This window comes from Daucus carota, chromosome 1 (genome assembly GCF_001625215.2).
Source record: "Daucus carota subsp. sativus chromosome 1, DH1 v3.0, whole genome shotgun sequence".
NCBI classification, from domain to species: Eukaryota; Viridiplantae; Streptophyta; class Magnoliopsida; order Apiales; family Apiaceae; genus Daucus; species Daucus carota.
The window spans coordinates 33,852,828-33,870,884 of record NC_030381.2 but is presented as its reverse complement, the minus strand read 5'-3'; the positions used below and the strand labels follow the sequence as shown (position 1 = coordinate 33,870,884).

Sequence of the window (18,057 nt, the reverse complement as noted above, 5' to 3'; positions counted from 1 at the left end):
CAGTGTTGGAGCATGTTTGTCCCGGCTTTAAGCCGGGACTTAAAACTGCATCCAATTTAAAATTGAAAAATATTTGTTTATGTAATAAGTCAGAAGTCGGCTTAAAATCGGATATAAGTCAGAAGCTGGTTTCGTACTTGTATCAGTGACTTAATTTTTTTGAACTTTTTATTGATAAAAATTACCCCCAAGTCATAAGTTATCCATAAATCAATTTTATTTTTATTTTTATATTTTTAATAACCTTTAAATCATTAATTAATAAGTTAAAAATACCCAAACAAATATTTTAAACTCCCAACTTATCAAATAAGTCACGTTAAGTCATAAATTATAAATTCAGCCAAACAAACTCTTATTATCAAAACATTCATTTCTTTCGAATAACTCAATTTTGATTAGTTGGTTAAATCCCTAGTATTGAAAGCTGTGTCGTGACCAAATATATGTAGACAAAATGCATTTTAAAATGCATTTTACTCAATTTTATGAATAAATGTGATAAATTTTAAAATTATTTTATAAGTATTTAAGGTAGTAAGAAATAATTATTTCGGAGACTATGTATAAGATGATTTTTTTACGGAACAATGATCATAATATTAAAAGTTTGGTTGGTCGGTATTTAAACCCGCGGGTCTTAACAATTAAAATAACATTTGATGATGATTTTTTTAATGATCAGACATATTTTAATATTTTTATTAAGACATATATTTTCGAGCCATTTTTTTACGGATTTATTTGTTAAGATTTTATTCAAATGTTAAATACATTCAATCAAAATACATTAACTTATAGTCTCAAACATGTTATTAATTATTTAAAAATCTATTCGAGTTAATAAAACACATGTCATTCTAACATAATTTTATTTTACCTTCACAATAAAATTATGTATTAAGATATATATAATAGAATAATAAATTTATAAGTCATTCGTACATGAAACAAATTATAAGTTATTATAAGTGTATATATATATATATATTTTTAAAAGTAAATATTTATTTGCAATATAAATTATGTCCATTTTAAGTTGGCTACTTATTTTTGAATTTTTTCCTAGAAAGAATATTTTCGGGAGAAAATAAAGGGAAACAGGTTCTCTGTACCGTGCTTTCATTTTGCAAAGAAAAACGAAAGTAGCAGTAGAGAATAGATTAGTGTAGTTGAGGGTGAATATACAAAATTACAAATACACAAACTAATTTATACACACTCCCAGTTTCACCTCTGCCTCCTCCATTCCATTCCTCCTCTAGGTTTGTTTGTTTCACAATTACAATCACAATTCCAATTCAACTCAATCAATCTCCCAATCCTCCTCCTAGACATACAATCCCCCGATCTTCTTCGCCAGGTAATCTCTTCTATTCCATTCCTCCCTTTCTAATTCCTACTCGTATATGCATTTTATGCAATTCACTGTTTCTTTAATCACTTGTATCCATATTTTGTTAGTTTCGTTTCTTTTTCTGTACAAATATGTATTCATAGCGTCGCGGCTATCTACGTCGATTATTCACATATTTTAATTGTTCCTGATGCTTCCCCCCGCTTGTGCGAGTCTTGGCATTACTATATTCATGTGTTTTTAATGTGTACCGGTTGCCACCGGTGTTATTAAAGCCGAGAAGCCGCAATGGGTATTTATTGATTAATATTGATTAATACTGAGGCCTGCCGAGACTGAGGTGTAAAACTATAAACTGTATTATCTAAAATTAGTATGAAAACTATATGATAGTGATTGTTTATCGAAGAAACTTTATTATTAGCTAAGTTGCAACCTATACAGGTACAACTTACAAATTATTGAGATTTTAGATAATTTGCAATTCGGAAAACATTGGAAACAAATTAAGGGAATAGACATACAATTAGTAGACACACAAGATATTGCCTCACATAGCGTTGCTTCTTGATTGATGTTCTCTTTTTCTCACATTTAATAGGACTAGCCACTCAACATTTAGGTAGGTGCCTCACCTTGTGTACCTTTTATTGCTAGTATTTAGTATTTTCGAGTCATAATAACAAACATATTTATGTGTTTGCAAGATAGGAGTTTTTGTATGCTTGAAATGTGAATTATGTTTTTTGTTGCGAGCAACATCTAAGAGCATGGCCAATGACGTGTTATATCTTGTGTTATAGCTATATTATGAAAAAAAACTAAAATACACCACTCCAATGGTGTGCTAGACTTCGTGCCAAAATAAACACAATGCTATAGTTGGTGCTATATATATATATAGCTCACAATATATATTGTTCTATATTTGCCACATCGCTGAAAAACTTAAAACAAGATAGGTGAACAGATAAAGTTAAAAAAGGTGAATGAACTTTGATGCAGGACAATGGTGAAAATAGGTATAAATAAGGGTAACAATGAAGATTCAATTCAGATTACAACTGTTTATATATCAGCAAGAAACTAACAAAATCTGCGGATTCAATTCATATAATTTAACTCCCGTAAACAATGAAGATTACAAATGTTTATATTAGAATCCTTAAATTTGGTGAACAAGTAAGATCCTAAAAAATAGCAAACTAGTCCTACTACTTAATAACTCTCAATTACTGTATATCTAGAAAGCAGGGATACTTCATCTGAGTGAAGAACTGCGTAGGGGATACTTGGGGGTGCGGGGGTGCGGGGGTGCGGCGGGGTGCGGCGGGATACGCACGGGATACGCCACGTGTCGTATCGGTGGAGGCAGTGGTGGGGATACGCGGGGGTGCGGGGATGGGGGTGCGGGAGTGGCACAAATCGTAATTTTTTACAACTTTTTTTTTAAAAAAAACTTAAAATTAGTTGGTCAAAATCATAAAAGCCATGATTATGATCGATTGAATCACTTAAATTGCAATAGTTATTTATGTATTTTAATTGTCAAGACTTAAGGATGATTAATTTAGTTATTCCACTATTTTGTTCTACTTAAATGCATCTTATGAATTATTTATATGTATATATAATATATATATAATATTTTACTATTTTCCGTATCCCCCCGCACCCGTATCCCCATATTTTGGAATTTGACGAATTCCCGTATCCACGTACCGCGCACCCGCACCCCCGCACCCGCACTCATGCTTCCTAGCTGTATATCAATAAAGCTAATTATTATCTATTCCTAATATATATTTACCTAAATTAATCATAACTAATTATATTTACAAACAAATATAAAATAATAAATAACACCGTGTTCCGCATCATTCTCCTTGCTTTAAAAAAACTCGTACACGAGTTTTATAGAAATTCAGAATCAAAAACCTTGAATGAAAAGAATTATCCAAATCGCTATTGTGTAGTCGATCTGTAGAGTGCAGAAGCATTAAGTTCGAAAATAGCAATGCCATTATGAAGAACTTTGAAGCCCTTGTAAGACTTGAAGCTTTCATCTGGAATAACAAAATCAATATGATCTATCCCCTCTATTTTATCTTGAATTTCATTTTCACAAGTAAACTCATTAGGCTCTATCCATAATTGAGAATTCTTCTTTATGTTCCATGTTTGTTTGAATAGGTTTAGTTTCTTTCTTTATTACTTCAGTAGTTTGCTGCATTACTTTTAATCCAGCAATCATGTCCCTTGATAACTTCAACATTCGCTGTAGTAATGACGTTTTATGCTCATACTCGAGATATGCAAATGATCATTATATTATTGCCATTTTTCATACGATAACCTATATTTATAGCTATGCGAATGAAGCAGCGGAAGTCTTTTCATTATAGCATGACGATGAATCTTAGCACAAGATATCTCCAAATCTATTGCTTCCGTTGTTTTTTTATTGACATTAGTTTTAGGCAGAAAATCAGGGAGCATGGTGTTGTCTGAATAATTATAGAGTTTTGGAAGCCCACAAATTATTCTGGACAGAGGTTGTAGTTGTGGAAAACGGTTGCTGGTGACTGTTGGCAGCCATTGGCGGCAGCTGCAAATGGCTGTTGTTTGACTATTGGATGTTGGCTGATGGCGGTGGCAAGAGTCTGTGATGTTTGGGTGGAGGAACAGTGGCTCTGATACTACTTGATGCAGGACAAGGGTGGGTAGGTAAAGGCCTATCTCCGCAGGGAGTTAGCAAAAACCTCACAAAATCCGCAAATGCAATTCATATAATTCAAATCCCCTAGACAACGAAGATTACAATGTTTATATAAGAATCCTTAAACTTGGTGAACAAGTAAGATCCTAAAAAATAGCAAACTAGTCCTGCTACCTAACAATTCTCAGTTACTATATATCAATAAAGCTAATCATTATCTATTCCTAATACATAACTAAATTAATCATAACTAATTTGTATTTACAAACAAATATAAAATGATAATTAACCCCGTGTTCCACATCACTTAACACCCATAAATATATAAGTTGTTAAATTTGAAACATTTTAGTTAAAAATAGAACCAACCATTGCAGACATGGTGTTACTTTAGCACCAAAAATACTTTTTGGTGCTAGATTATAGTAATAGCTCCTCCTATTTTTGGTCCTAGAGTTTATATATTTGGTATTAGTTGGCTATTCGGAAATGCATTTATACTTTGTAGTTATTTCATATTTGTCAGGAAATTAGATGATAACCAGATTTAGTTCTACATATACAATATTATGTTGCACTCTTACATAACGAGATGTAATTATTATATAATAATAGATTTAGAATATATGATGTTCCAGAGGATTTATTTATGGTGCTAGTTTTCACTGATCCTCTGGGGTGAGTTTCTACACCTTGTCATGATTTAAATTAATGTTGTTGTTATTAAGTTTATATCGTTAAATGAGATGACAGGATTTGGATCACGTTAGGGTGTGGGTTGGATCATGTTATCATTTTAAACAATTAAAAAAAAAAAAGATAATTGTGGATTACCAGGAAAGCCCATGCCATAAGGTGATCCAACCGCATAAGAACCACTACCTAGGATTTCTTAACCGCAAACGAAAGAGTTTGCATAGATTGCAACCCATAAAAAGAAACAATATACAATTCATTTAGTGAATCCAAATCTTCTAGTAATGATATATTACATTTCATTATATAGGAGTGAATATTTAAATTTAACCACCAAGTAAAAATCTTGATAAAAGAAACAAATGCTTTTACTATTCAACTACTATAATCCAGAATATACGTAGTTATCTATGTATCTAATAAATTACAATCAGATCTATTATTTACTAACAGCATAAACTAAATACAAATTAATATTTAAACTCCTCGTACCGCACTGATATACTATTATACCGTAGAATTTGCTCCTATGTACTGCACTACTTATTCACTTCTAGCAGGACATTTGTAATGTAATACATGGTTTTTGTTAAAACTGTTTGATAATTGTAGAAAATTATTCGAGAGAAGAGAGCAATAGACTGAAAGGCACAAGTACCTCACAATGAGTGAAGTGGGAGACTATTATGTTCTATGTTTTATTTTGAGAAGGATCCATCGTCTCCACCCCTCTTACTCACCCTCTTAAAGACTGCACCTTCTACAGTTTTATAGAACAGTAATAAATGTAGTTGAGAGCTTGTGATTAAACCATCATTAACACTTTTCTATGGCCAAGGCTCTAAGCCCTGAGAGAAGTTACCAATTTGTTGCAGACAATTGTGAAACATATATATGACCTTGATATCCCCTTAACAAAAGGCTATAATCTTGCCAATCCTCTGAGAAATTTTGAAATAGCCACAGTAAGTATATTATTTTAACAGTCCAGTGAATAGCACATAAAATGCTCATTTAATATTGCATACTTCCTACATTGGATAATTGAGCTATTAACCATAGTCGTAGGTAAAATATTGTTTCTAGGGCCTTCCTTAGCAAGCATAATCAGCTGTGGTGTAAGGAAACTTGTATATATGTGGATCACGAGGAACAAGAGAGAAAAACGGTCATCTTTTTGATCCAGCTTGACATGTATTTTAAATTTTTAGGCGACAGATTAGTGTTATGCTAGTATATTTGGAAGTGTTAGAGTTTTAGCTGTTAAGAAGGTGCTAATAACATTGTGAGTCTATTGTTTTGAATTTGTCTCACTGATACCTATCTTAACTATGATATTTTATGATTGATAAAGGATTATATGTCAAATGTGTTGGAGCATTTTGGTCTTTCATCTAGTTGAGACTTGCATGTTGTTGAAAAATGATAAGTTGAAGCTACATTGGATCAGTCCTTGCTTTATGCTACAAATATAGAAGACTAATCAACTTGTTTTTCTGCTCTCATTAGTCTGACTGAATGCTCAAGGCATCATTCTGCAAATTTTGTTCTGATTAGGATGACCAGATCTAGCCAGAAAAAGGAGAAATATGGTGAGAGTAGTAAGCTGTCGGAAGATAACTCCACCACTGGAACTGCTGCAAGAACAAGGCCTTTCAGTTTTGATGAGATAATGCTCCAAAGAAAACACAAGAAACAACCTGCAGATTATAAAGAGGTTATTGGAGGAAAACTATCTGGGGAGAACATTAATGAGAAAGTTCCCGATGCTGTCGAATCTTACCAAAAAAGAAACAAGGATTCGTTACATGATGATGAAAAGCATGCTTTTGAGGATTCTATGGATTTGAAATCTCGAAACTATGACGAATTTAAATTGTTTAATGTGAATGACAGAGAAAGTCAGAGGTCTGAAAGAAAATCAAAGATTTCACCAAAGAGAAGTAGCGTTGTTGATAGAGCTAAGAGAGGCGAGATTGATGAACAGGATTATGAAAAGAGAAGAAGTAACAGGTATAATGATCCCGTAAAGGGATCTGAGAGGTGGAATTCAAGACATTATATTACGGAGGACATATTTGCAGACAGATATAGAGGTAACACAGAACAAGAAGGTAAAACGAAACGGCGGAAGGAAGATGACAGAAAAGATAAAGACAGAAATGCAGTTAAAAAGCATGATTCATATAAAGGGCGTGAACCTGAATCTAAAGAGAAAAGGGAAAAGAAGGAAACATCGAAAAGTCATAATGAGGATTCTCGACTGAAAAGGAGGCGATCAAGAAGTAGAGAGCGTGCTAATGATACTGGTAGAAGGTCTATGTCACTTTCACCAAGGGCGCACAAAGTCAAACACGTGTCTCATGCTGTGCGCCACCATGAAGAGTTGTCTGGGCATTCATTTAAAAATAGGCGTAAAAGATCTAATCCAGATTTCAATATTCCTGAACCAAAAGAGAGAAGAGAAAATAAGGAACTAGAAGTTCTCAATGACGACTCTCGACTGAAAAAAAGGCGGTCAAGAAGTAGGGAGCGCACTAAAGATACTGGTAGAAGGTCTATCTCACTTTCTCCAAGAGCGTACAAACATGCGTCTCATGCTGTGGAGGACCACAGAGAGTTGTCTGCACAATCTTCTAAAGACAGGTCTGGAAGATCTAATGCCGATTTTGAGAGTGCTGGACTGTCTAGTAATGGTTTTAGTGGTCACCATCGCCGTTATGGTAATTCAGCAAGTAAGCTGGGCGGGTATTCTCCTAGAAAGAGAAGAACAGAGTCTGCTGCTAAAACTCCTTCCCCAACCATTCGCTCTCCTGAGAAGAGAAGTGCTGGGTGGGATCACCCGCCTTCTAAATCAGAAATCAGTTTTAATGGGTCCGTTTTTTCCAATTTGCAGTCGTCTGCCCAGATTGTAACAGCTAATGTATCTCATGTCTCCATGACTCTTCCTGGTACTTCAATTACAGCCATGACTGGTGCTGGGGTTATGTCCACTGCTTCATCTCCAAGAGTGGACACTTCTTTGGACTCCATTCAGCTAACACAAGCTACCCGGCCTTCGAGGAGGCTATATGTAGAAAACTTGCCAACTGCAACCTCTGAGGAATCAATAATAAAATGCATAAATAACTTTATCCTCTCCTCTGGTGGCCACCATGTTCAAGGAACTCATCCTTGTATAAGCTGTATTGTAAGTGCAGAGTCATTTTTCTTTGGCAGATTTCTTTTTATCACTATGCATACGCTTGCAACTAGAGGGCATTATCTTACCTTACTATTCTTGGATGCAGATAAACAAGGAGAAAAACCAAGCGCTTGTGGAATTTCTCACACCGGAGGATGCTTCTGCAGCTCTATATCTCGAAGGCAGAACTTTTGAAGGCTCTATTCTCAAAGTCAGGCGACCAAAAGATTATTTTGATGCAAGTGTAAGGATAAATCTTTTTGTCTTAAATATTGCTGACATGGATTATTGCATCCTTACTGGGGGTGTGGTCAAATTATGTGTGTACTGGAGATTGTTCCGTCTGATCTTTTCTACACATCAATTATATGTTGCACTATCTTATCATACCTAAAACTAAAAGGACACTTGCCTTGCTCTCCTTTCAAACTGAACACGTGGCTTTCTCTTTTTTAAGTTGTACACATTATTCTCATTAAAATTTTGTTTTTATCTGCCACAAACTTCTCTCACTAACTTATTTTCATCACTTCCTCTTTAATTATATTTATGGCATCCACTGATTCTCTCTCCTGATTTCTCATTAATTTCTTTATATTCAAAATTACTTGCTATCAATTCAATTTATACTTTTATTAATAGATATCTATAATCAAGATATTCAAGATCTGTGCAACATCTTATATGGTTTTTTCTAGTCTTTTAACTTAATATAATTATATGCAATACACACCATTGATATATGTTATATAGTATTTATTAATAAAATACACATAATATAACCAGGCATCTGTCCGGGAATTAATCTAGTATATATGACTTTGCTACGTTTTTGTGTGATTGTTACGTCCTCTTGTCATCCGCTATGTCTATTCTTGTCCTTCCGTTACTTAACTTTTTATATCCTAAATTAACAAAGTAGATATATGCATGCCTGACAACAGACTACAGAAATGATATATATTATAAAAACTGAGCAGACAGTTATGATTGCAGTGTAGTTGATGTCATTAGGTCTTTATAGGTTGTCGAAGAATGTTGTCAACTCAGTTGAACTATCAGATTTGCAACATGTGAGGTTCTTGTTTCAAATTGTTATCTATAAAGGACTTTTTCTGATGCGAGAATAGGTGCAAAAGCACGTTGTATGTGTGCAACAATTTTGGCCTTGAGGATTATTGAAGAATTTTGTTTGAGTTTTTTTGTACAACTATCATTAGTTTGCTATGAAATTAGGATCACTTATTGTTATGCCATAGTTGCTTCCGTGGTCTTCTATTAATATTTTTGTGGAGATTGGCGACCTGCCTTTTTCTATTTTTGTAATTCCTCAGCTCATAGAGAATTATCACTTGCTGTACAATATCTACTATAGCTTCAAATCTTGTTTTCTAGCAGTACACTTAATCCTTTTGACATTCATATATCTCCAGAATCTCCTTGGACATTACAAACTTATGTGTGTGTGCAACACGGCATTGCTTTTTGGTCTGATGTCAAAGTTAAGATGTATATTTCATCACTATTACTCATGTGCTAGTATTTTTTGCCCGACCCTCTAACTTGCTGTGATCTAGGAAGCACCGACACTCCGAAAAGGCTGCCGAATCCGTGTCCGACACGGCGACTCGGGACCGACTTGGCTGAGTACGTGTCCGACTCGCCATGTGGCGTATCGACACGCGACACGCACTCGACTCGCCACCAATACAGGAGCGACACGCGACCGGCTCGGCCCATAAAAAAAAGCCCAAACAATGTTATTTAACCTAGTATCACAGTTCTCATCTCTTTTATATAACTCTCTCCTCTTTTCATCTTCATCTGATATCCATCCGCCTATACATACATACATACATACATCTATATATATATATATATCACTACATCTCCTACTTTCTTATAGACACACACACACATCTCTGTGTGGTTAAAGTCCATAAAGTATGAGTGGGTCAATGAGTTCAAGCACGCATATAGCAACACTGCTGCTGGTTATATTAATTTTCCATAGTGGAAGTACGTAACAGTGATAGAGAAAGGGGGAGGGGGGTGGCGTTAGGTGGCTGCAACAAGCTTTGTCTTGGATCTTACTCTCGTGTTCTTGCACATCTGAAGATTAAAGAACAAGGAATGGCTGCTTGCAATAGTGTGACCCCTCAACATAAATTTGAGATGGATAAGCTTAATCTAGAGGCTGAAAATTTGAAGAAATCAAAGTCAGTCCATGTACCTTTTCCTCCATCAGTTACTGGTGTGACTGGTGCACTTGGAAGTGCAGGCTTTGGATTGGAATCAAGAAAAAGGAGGGTTGATGGTGGTTTTGCTTTGGAGAAAGTTTTTAATAATGAAGCCAGAGAACAATTGACTACTGAAAATGCAAGAATATTTTGTTCTTCTGGACTGTCATTCCGGACTGCCATTTCATTTAGCAAAGAATCGATACTGTGTAAGTTCTTATACTTTTGCTGCAAATCATCATATTGCTGGCTATAAACCAGTTGGTTACAATGCTTTAAGGAGTTCACTTCTTCAAAAAGAGAGAGCTAATAACAAAATATTCTTACTTTCAATCAAACAAACTTGGAACGAGAAGGGCCTGAGTATTGTTTCTGATGGATGAGGTGATCCTCAAAGAAGGCCGCTTATCAATATCATAGCAGTAACTGAAAGTGGTAATATGTTTTTAAAAGCCTAAAATTGTGAGGGTGAGATAAAGGATAAGTTTTATATTGCTGGACTGCTGAAGGATGCAATCAACGAGGTTGGACCATATAACATGTCCAGGTTGTTACGGACAATGCCCCGGTATGCAAGCTGCTGGTATGATTATTGAGTCACAATTTCCATATATATTGGACACCTTGTGTTGTGCACACATTAAATCTAATCTTGAAAAATCTTTGTGAACCAAAATATTAAGCTAATGAGACGACCTTTGTTGAGTGTGATTGGTTTAGTGATGTTGTTAAGAACCTCATGGAATGATTAACAATGAAATTCTTAACGAATATCACATCATCAGCAACATCACTAATCCAATTACACTCAACAAAGGCTGTCTCATTAGCTTGAGAATATTTTGGTTCACAAATATTTTTTAAGGCCAGATTAAATGTGTGCACAACACAAGGTGTCCAATATATATGAGGAAATTGTGACTCAATAATCATACCAGCAGTTTGCATACCGGGAAATGGTCCTTAACAACCTGGACAACGTTATATGGTCCAACCTCGTTGATTGCATCCTTAAGCAGTCCAACAATATAAAACTTATCCTTTATTTCACCCTCACAATTTTCAGCTTTTAAAAACATATTACCACTTTCAGTTACTGCTATGCTATTGATAAGCGGCCTTCTTTGAGGATCACCTCATCCATCAGAAACAATACTCAGGCCCTTCTCATTCCAAGTTTGTTTGATTGGCGGTAAGAATATTTCGATATTAGCTCCCTCTTTTTTAAGAAGTGTAGTCCTTAAAGCATTGTAACTAGGTGGTTTGTAGCCAACACTATGATGATTTGCCGCTAAAGTATAAGAACTTGTATAGTATGGATTCCTTGCTAAATTAAATGGCAGTTGAGAAGAATAATGCATTCTTGCAATTTCAGCAGTCAATTGTTCTCCGGCTTCATTATTAAAAGCTTTGGGCTGAAGCAGACCACCATCAGCCCTCCTTTTTCTTGATTCCAAACCAGAGCCTGCACTTCCAAGTGTACCAGTCACACCAGATGGAGGAAAATGTACACTGACTTTGATTTCTTTAAATTTTCAGTCACTAGATTAAGCTTATCAATCTCAAATTTATGTTGAGGGGTCACACTATTGCAAGCAGCCATTCCTTGGCCTTTAATCTTCAGCAGATGTGCAATAACCTGAGAGTAAGATCCAAGATAAAGCTTGTTGCAGTAGTTACACTGCCGCTAACATTCCCCCTTTTGCTATCAGTGTTACATCATCCACAATGGAAAATTCATATCAATTTCCTCCGCACCAGCAGCATTGTTGCTATTCGCGCTTGAACTCATTGACCCAACCATAGTTTATGGACTTTAAAAACACAGAGAGATGTATGTATGTATACACACACACAGGAGGGTGGACTATATATACACACAGGCGGATGGATACCAGATAAAAACGAAAAGAGGAGAGAGATGTTATAAAAGAGACGAGACTGTGATATTAGGTTAAGTAACATATGTATTTGGGCTTTTTCTGATGGGCTGAGTCGGTTGCGTGTCGCTCCTTTGTCGGTGACGAGTCAACTGCATGTCACGTTCGACATGCCACATGGCGAGTCGGACACGTGCCGTACTCAGCCGAATTGGTGCCGTTTCAGACACGGATTCGGCAGCCTTTTTGGAGTGTCGGTGCTTCCTAGACGACCTATAAGTTTGCATGTCGAAGTTCTACTTTAAATATAGTAAATTATCCCATTGTCGGCTGCCTCGCAACTTGTTCCTAAGTTTTAAGTAGAGAGAAGAAAACTAGAGAAAACAGAAAAGAAGGTGAGACAAGGAGAGATGATAGAAGCTAAATAAACATTCTTTCTTGTGTTTTTTAGATTGTTTGGAGAGGTGAAGAAAGTTAGGGTATGATGGGATGTTAACTTTAGGAACATGCTGTAGATAATTAGCATCATTGTCCTCTTGCTTGTTAGTTTGATGTAATTTTTGCTACATGTAAGCATTTTCTCTTACATATGTATTTCATCTTCTGAGGTGTAAGTGGTTACCATCATGTAGCAGGTTTTCAGACAGTTTGTATTTTCATGCAGACCGGCATTCCCAGGAAATCTGTGTCGGAGGTTGGTTTGATCAGCAAGACTGTCGCGGATTCTCCACATAAGGTATAAATCGCAACTATATGTTTTCTTATATACACCTCCATCCTATTTTTCACTTATACATACTTTGTGAATCAAGATATTAATATTATAGACTGGCTTGATAAAACGTGTATAAGAGGAGAGCGGATAAGAAAATCAGCATCTTACGAGTGTTTGTATTCTTGTTCTCAACTGTTCTTATTTGTTGCATGGCGTGCTGGATTATAGATTCAAAAGCTTGTTCATCTTTCTTTTTCAACATCAGGAATAATCTTACGCAGTGAAAATCAGATTAAGAGTATCACTAAAACATTTATCTGTGAATATGGAAGACTGCTGAATCATTAGGAATAATCTTATGCAGTGCAGATCAGATTAGTAGTATCACTAAAACTTTTATACCGTGAATATGGAAGACTACTGAGTTGGTGTCTGTCCGCTCGTCTTCTTCATCTTTCTGTCACGAAGTTGGTCATTTCTGATACTATCAGATTGCCTTGAGAGTATATCCAGTGGGACACTATAACTCTATACTAGTTTGTCTTCTACAATATTTCGGGGTAATATCTTGTTCAATGGGACACTAAAATGGTGTATAAGTTGCACTATATGAATAGTTTAGTACTTCTATGGGGAAACACTATACATTTGGTGAAATTTTGCACCAAATTTATTTTAATCTCGAATGTACCCTCATAAGTCATATCACTAATTAAAAGAATTTCATTCGCTATATATCCTCACAAACTTTTTATTTATAATTATTTTTTATAATTCATTCATTTATATCCCAGCTCACATGAGATAATAATTATTTTACATTTACTTGGTCTCATGAAAGGATCCTGCATCCATAATGCTCAAATAGGTGGTTCCCCAATTCATTTATGATAATTTGAGTTTGTTTTATGGAAGATGCGTAAAAACATATGCAAGTTTAACTGTTTTTCCTTACAGAATTATCATGTTCTCGATAACTAAAATATTTTAAATAACTGTAAGACTTTGTAAATTATTCTTTGTCGTGATTTTGACTTGTATACGTTATATTGGATTTATGAGAACTAGTTTCTGGGTTTTATGTTTCTTTCTTCTCTTAGCACGTTCAACTTTAAGAGAACAATGTTTCTGTGATTGCAGATTTTTATTGGCGGGATTTCAAAAGCCATTTCATTCGACATGGTAAAATTGCCTTTTTTCTTGTAATTCAAATCATGTACGCCACTGACCTGATTATCTTCTCTTCCCAGCTTATGGAAATTGCTTCCATCTTTGGACCTCTGAGGGCCTACCGGTATGAGGTTAATACAGATATCAACGAACCATGCGTATTTCTTGAGGTATTTCTGTTACTTGCAATTACTGTTTTTTTAAATTTAAAGGCGATATGGAACAGCATCACCCCACATTAAATCATAAATTATACTCCGAATATTAGGCTAATATATCTTAGCTTAAGAAAGCGTGAGGCGGTCTGAGGTAATGCGGTCCTTGAAGGCTGAGGTTGAAAGCCTTAAAACAGAAGTGAGCGTTTAAATTATGTGAAGCAATAAGACCCTTGGGTAGTTTTTGATGTACTCCCATAAATTAACAGTTTCACAAAACGTAATAAATAATTAAACATTTGCCTCCTTAATATTGTGTATATATACAAACTTCCCAAGGGCCTTTGCTGTGCAAGAGTTTTTATATTATATATATTAAACTAATTTATAGTTAAGCAATTGTTGATGATCATGTCATATACTATTTATGATCCTATTTTAGTAGCCTATTTGTTTCTTTAACCCAACTATACATATTTCACATATTTATTCATTTTCCAGAGTCTTAAATTTAGAAGCCCTTTTACTTTAACTATCTATAATTGTACAATCTGGGAACCTATATATAACAGTCTATAATTATTGAACCTGTATATATATTTTGTTATATACCACGTGTGGTTCCTATTTTTAAAGATCCGTCTGTTTTTTCCTACATACTTTACTTGGGCTTCAGTACCGAGTTAGGTTCTATGGAGTCTACATTTAAGTTGGAGTTTTGGAGTACCGGTCATAATTTTTTAATCAATCATAAAAAATATACTTCAACTTTAATAATCATTAAGATAATTGTTTTGCTTATTGACTTGTTATATTATAGAACATACTGTTCTGCGATTTATAAAAATAATTGTTATACTTGTTGATCAACGTTGTAGGACATATCTTCACGATGTCAGATGTTAAAAATATTGTAAAACAGTAAAAAATAAAATTGAAACTATTAGATTATATTTTATTTGATTTTGAAAAATTAGGGACTCCAAAACTCCACTTTAAATGTGGACTCTATATAACTTTCCTCTATAATATACTATAGATGTATGTTAGTTATGAATCAGTCATATAAAGAAAAACACATATTATTATATATATTTATCCAAGGTGTGATATATTTGTCCAAGGTGTGAGCAGTGTTTTAAGCCTTGACATGTTTTAGCCACAGCAAGACGACAAAAGAAGTTGCAATCAGAACTATATACCAGCGATAAGACTCAAAAAAGTTTATTCGTGTCCTGTGTTTTTTGTACCTGAACTCTGAAACCGAAGAACAAACACAAAAGGAAATTGGTTCGTGTACCTGAAAGTAAAACACAAACACAACAGAGAAAAAATGAAACAGCACGAAACTCGTAACATAATGGGAACACACAAAATTATTGTGTACTTGACACTAAAGTACATGAAATAAAATAAATAAAACAAAAACCTTAATGTATATTTATAGATATTCAAACAATGATAATAAAATAATTTACATATATCAATTGATATCATATCAATTTATTTATAGATTCTACTATTACCATCAAATTGTATATAAATTATGTTATTTTTGAATATTATAATAGATTTTATATGCTATAACTTATTTATCTATTCAATAATGTCTCGTCTTATTTACTGTAACAATTTCCAGACATGTTCATATATGCACTAGGTGAGCTCATTGATTTAGTTTGTTTCAGTATGTTGACCAATCTATGACCAAAAAGGCATGTGCTGGACTGAATGGTATGAAGTTGGGTGGGAAAGTTCTTACGGTGGTCCAAGCTATGCAAAATGCTTCACTAATTGTAAGTTGCAACTGCTCTGTCCTTTTTTTGATGAATGTTCTTCTGATTATCCCCTTGAACTTCTGAAATTAATACAAATGAATATTTATGTTAGGCAAATGATGAAACTTCACCTTCCTATAATATTCCTTTGCATGCAAAGCCACTTCTGGAAGAGCCTGCTCATGTTCTGAAGCTGAAAAATGTGGTATAATTTAAATATGTACCTGTATATTTTTTTGAGCATTGTAGTTCCTTGCTTCCTGCTAGTGTGGTTAGTTTATAGGTCTTCATTCACTTATGATTTCTATTGCAGATTGATCCACAGTACGTCTCACTAATCTCTGAGTTAGAACTCGAAGAAATGATAGAAGATATACGACTAGAGTGTGCCAGGTCTCAAAGAATATTGACATCACAGATTATAAGAATCTCTGTGTTGCTTCTTTTCTGTTTCTCAGGTCATCAGTTTTTTTAATAATTGTTTTTGTATTCCCATGCAACTCTGCAGGTTTGGCACTGTTGTATCTGTAAATGTTGTAAAGGTTCAGAACCTTATTATCGCTCAAGAAACTAATGAAGTTGAAGGTATTGTTTCTGCGATGGATGAGGCTGACCAGGAGTATGATGATACCAAGACAAGAACAGAACTTCAGCCAGATTTAGATCATTCTGTCTTGGGAGATATTGGTAGTACAGAGCCTTCAGACAGCCACAAGTTTGAAGAAAATGTGGATGCAGATGTTCACAGCAGTTACGATGATCAAATAAATACGGTGGAGCTATCAAGCAGGGTCTGTAAACCTGAAGATGGTGTGGAGGCTATTGAAACTAACAGCATATCTGAAGATAAACTGACGGACAATTCAGGAAAAGATCAAGTACATCAACTAATGCAAGAAAGAAGTGCCAAGTTGGCTGAGGAGTCTGCCCCTGAGGAAGGTTCTGACATTTTGATGAAAGTATCTAACCAGCTGCATGTCTGTGTAGATAGGACAGAAATTCCTGATGACCCTTTGAAGGATACTAGTCAAGAAGAGGGCTCTCGGGTTGAAAACAAATTTTCAATTAAACAAGAGAAGGAAAACTCAATATTAGGCAGGGATTCCTATGAGTTAGATTATAGTTCAAGTAAAGAGCTGGATGGTAGAGAGAACGAAGGAAAAAAAGAGCAAGAATATGATCAAGGGAATGTTTTTGAGCCTGGTTGTGTATTAGTGGAGTTTAGAAGAACCGAAGCATCATGCATGGCAGCACACTGTTTGCATGGACGTTTGTTTGATGACCGTGTGGTGACTGTGAGCTATGTAGATTTTGACTTGTACCGGAGCAGATTTCCTAAATGACTTTATTGCTATGGATATCGTAGCTATTAGTGAATCTGCGGCAGTTTAGCCTTTCCTGACATTAGCAAAATGTCTGGGTACTTCATACATTCCATATGGATCTGACATATATTCATATACTTGAGGAAATACATTGAATTCCTTTGTTTATTGTCATGATAACTGGGAATCAGTCTAGTTTTGATGTTTGGGATTAGTTGCTTCCGTTCCAAAAATGATAATCTAGTTTTGTTTTGATTTGACTTTGTCAAATTAATCAAATTTTGACCAATTAAAAAAATTCAAAATTTTATATATCATATATTTGATTTATTTTAAAATATATTTCTTAGTTTTTAAAACTTATAAAGAATAACATTTTTGACTTTCAAAAAGTCAAACAAAACTATCAGGACTGGATCATTATTTAAAGATTATATTATATCTTCAAATATAATATTTTTATATCTAAATCGTAACTAATGATTTATGGATCATATTATATCTTGAAATATACTATTTTTATATTCAAATTATAATTAATGATTTATAAATCATATTATATCTTCAAAAATAATGAAGATTTATTGAATACATAATAAAATACATCAAATCAGGAATTTCTTCATCAAAATACCATTTAATTTCGAGTAAACCTTTTACAGTAAAAATTCTCTCATTTATATTGCTCGAATATACAACCTTCTAAATATATAATTGAAAGAATTATTGTAGTTATGTAAAATATATAAACATAACTTGTATATACAAGAAAATTTTACCGCACTATGATTTTGTTTTTCATCAATTTTTGATTTCATTCAAATCTTTACCAATAAAC

At 34.3% G+C, this 18,057-nt stretch overlaps 1 protein-coding gene across 2 annotated transcripts; it reads left to right on the top strand.

Moving 5' to 3' along the window:
- The first annotated feature begins 1,170 nt into the window (after positions 1 to 1,170).
- On the top strand, positions 1,171 to 17,393 carry LOC108204761 (uncharacterized). 2 transcript variants are annotated; one of them, XM_017374361.2, is made up of 10 exons: positions 1,171 to 1,363; positions 6,282 to 7,962; positions 8,063 to 8,200; positions 12,741 to 12,812; positions 13,932 to 13,973; positions 14,042 to 14,131; positions 15,805 to 15,912; positions 16,007 to 16,099; positions 16,208 to 16,287; positions 16,403 to 17,393. In XM_017374361.2, the coding sequence occupies exons 2-10, from the start codon at positions 6,331 to 6,333 to the stop codon at positions 17,235 to 17,237; spliced, it is 3,090 nt and encodes a 1,029-aa protein (XP_017229850.1). In that variant the 5' UTR covers positions 1,171 to 1,363; positions 6,282 to 6,330; the 3' UTR covers positions 17,238 to 17,393. The 2 variants fall into 2 exon arrangements, with proteins under 2 accessions (XP_017229850.1, XP_017229851.1); XM_017374362.2 differs by having other exon boundaries at positions 1,179 to 1,363; positions 6,330 to 7,962.
- Positions 17,394 to 18,057: the final 664 nt, after the last annotated feature.

Excerpts from the sequence above, each read along its gene's own strand:
- LOC108204761 (XM_017374361.2), top strand. The coding sequence starts at position 6,331 with ATGACCAGATCTAGCCAGAAAAAGGAGAAATATGGTGAGAGTAGTAAG. Across the intron at positions 7,963-8,062 it reads ATCCTTGTATAAGCTGTATT|ATAAACAAGGAGAAAAACCA; the intron begins GTAAGTGCAGAG and ends TCTTGGATGCAG. Across the intron at positions 8,201-12,740 it reads AAGATTATTTTGATGCAAGT|ACCGGCATTCCCAGGAAATC; the intron begins GTAAGGATAAAT and ends ATTTTCATGCAG.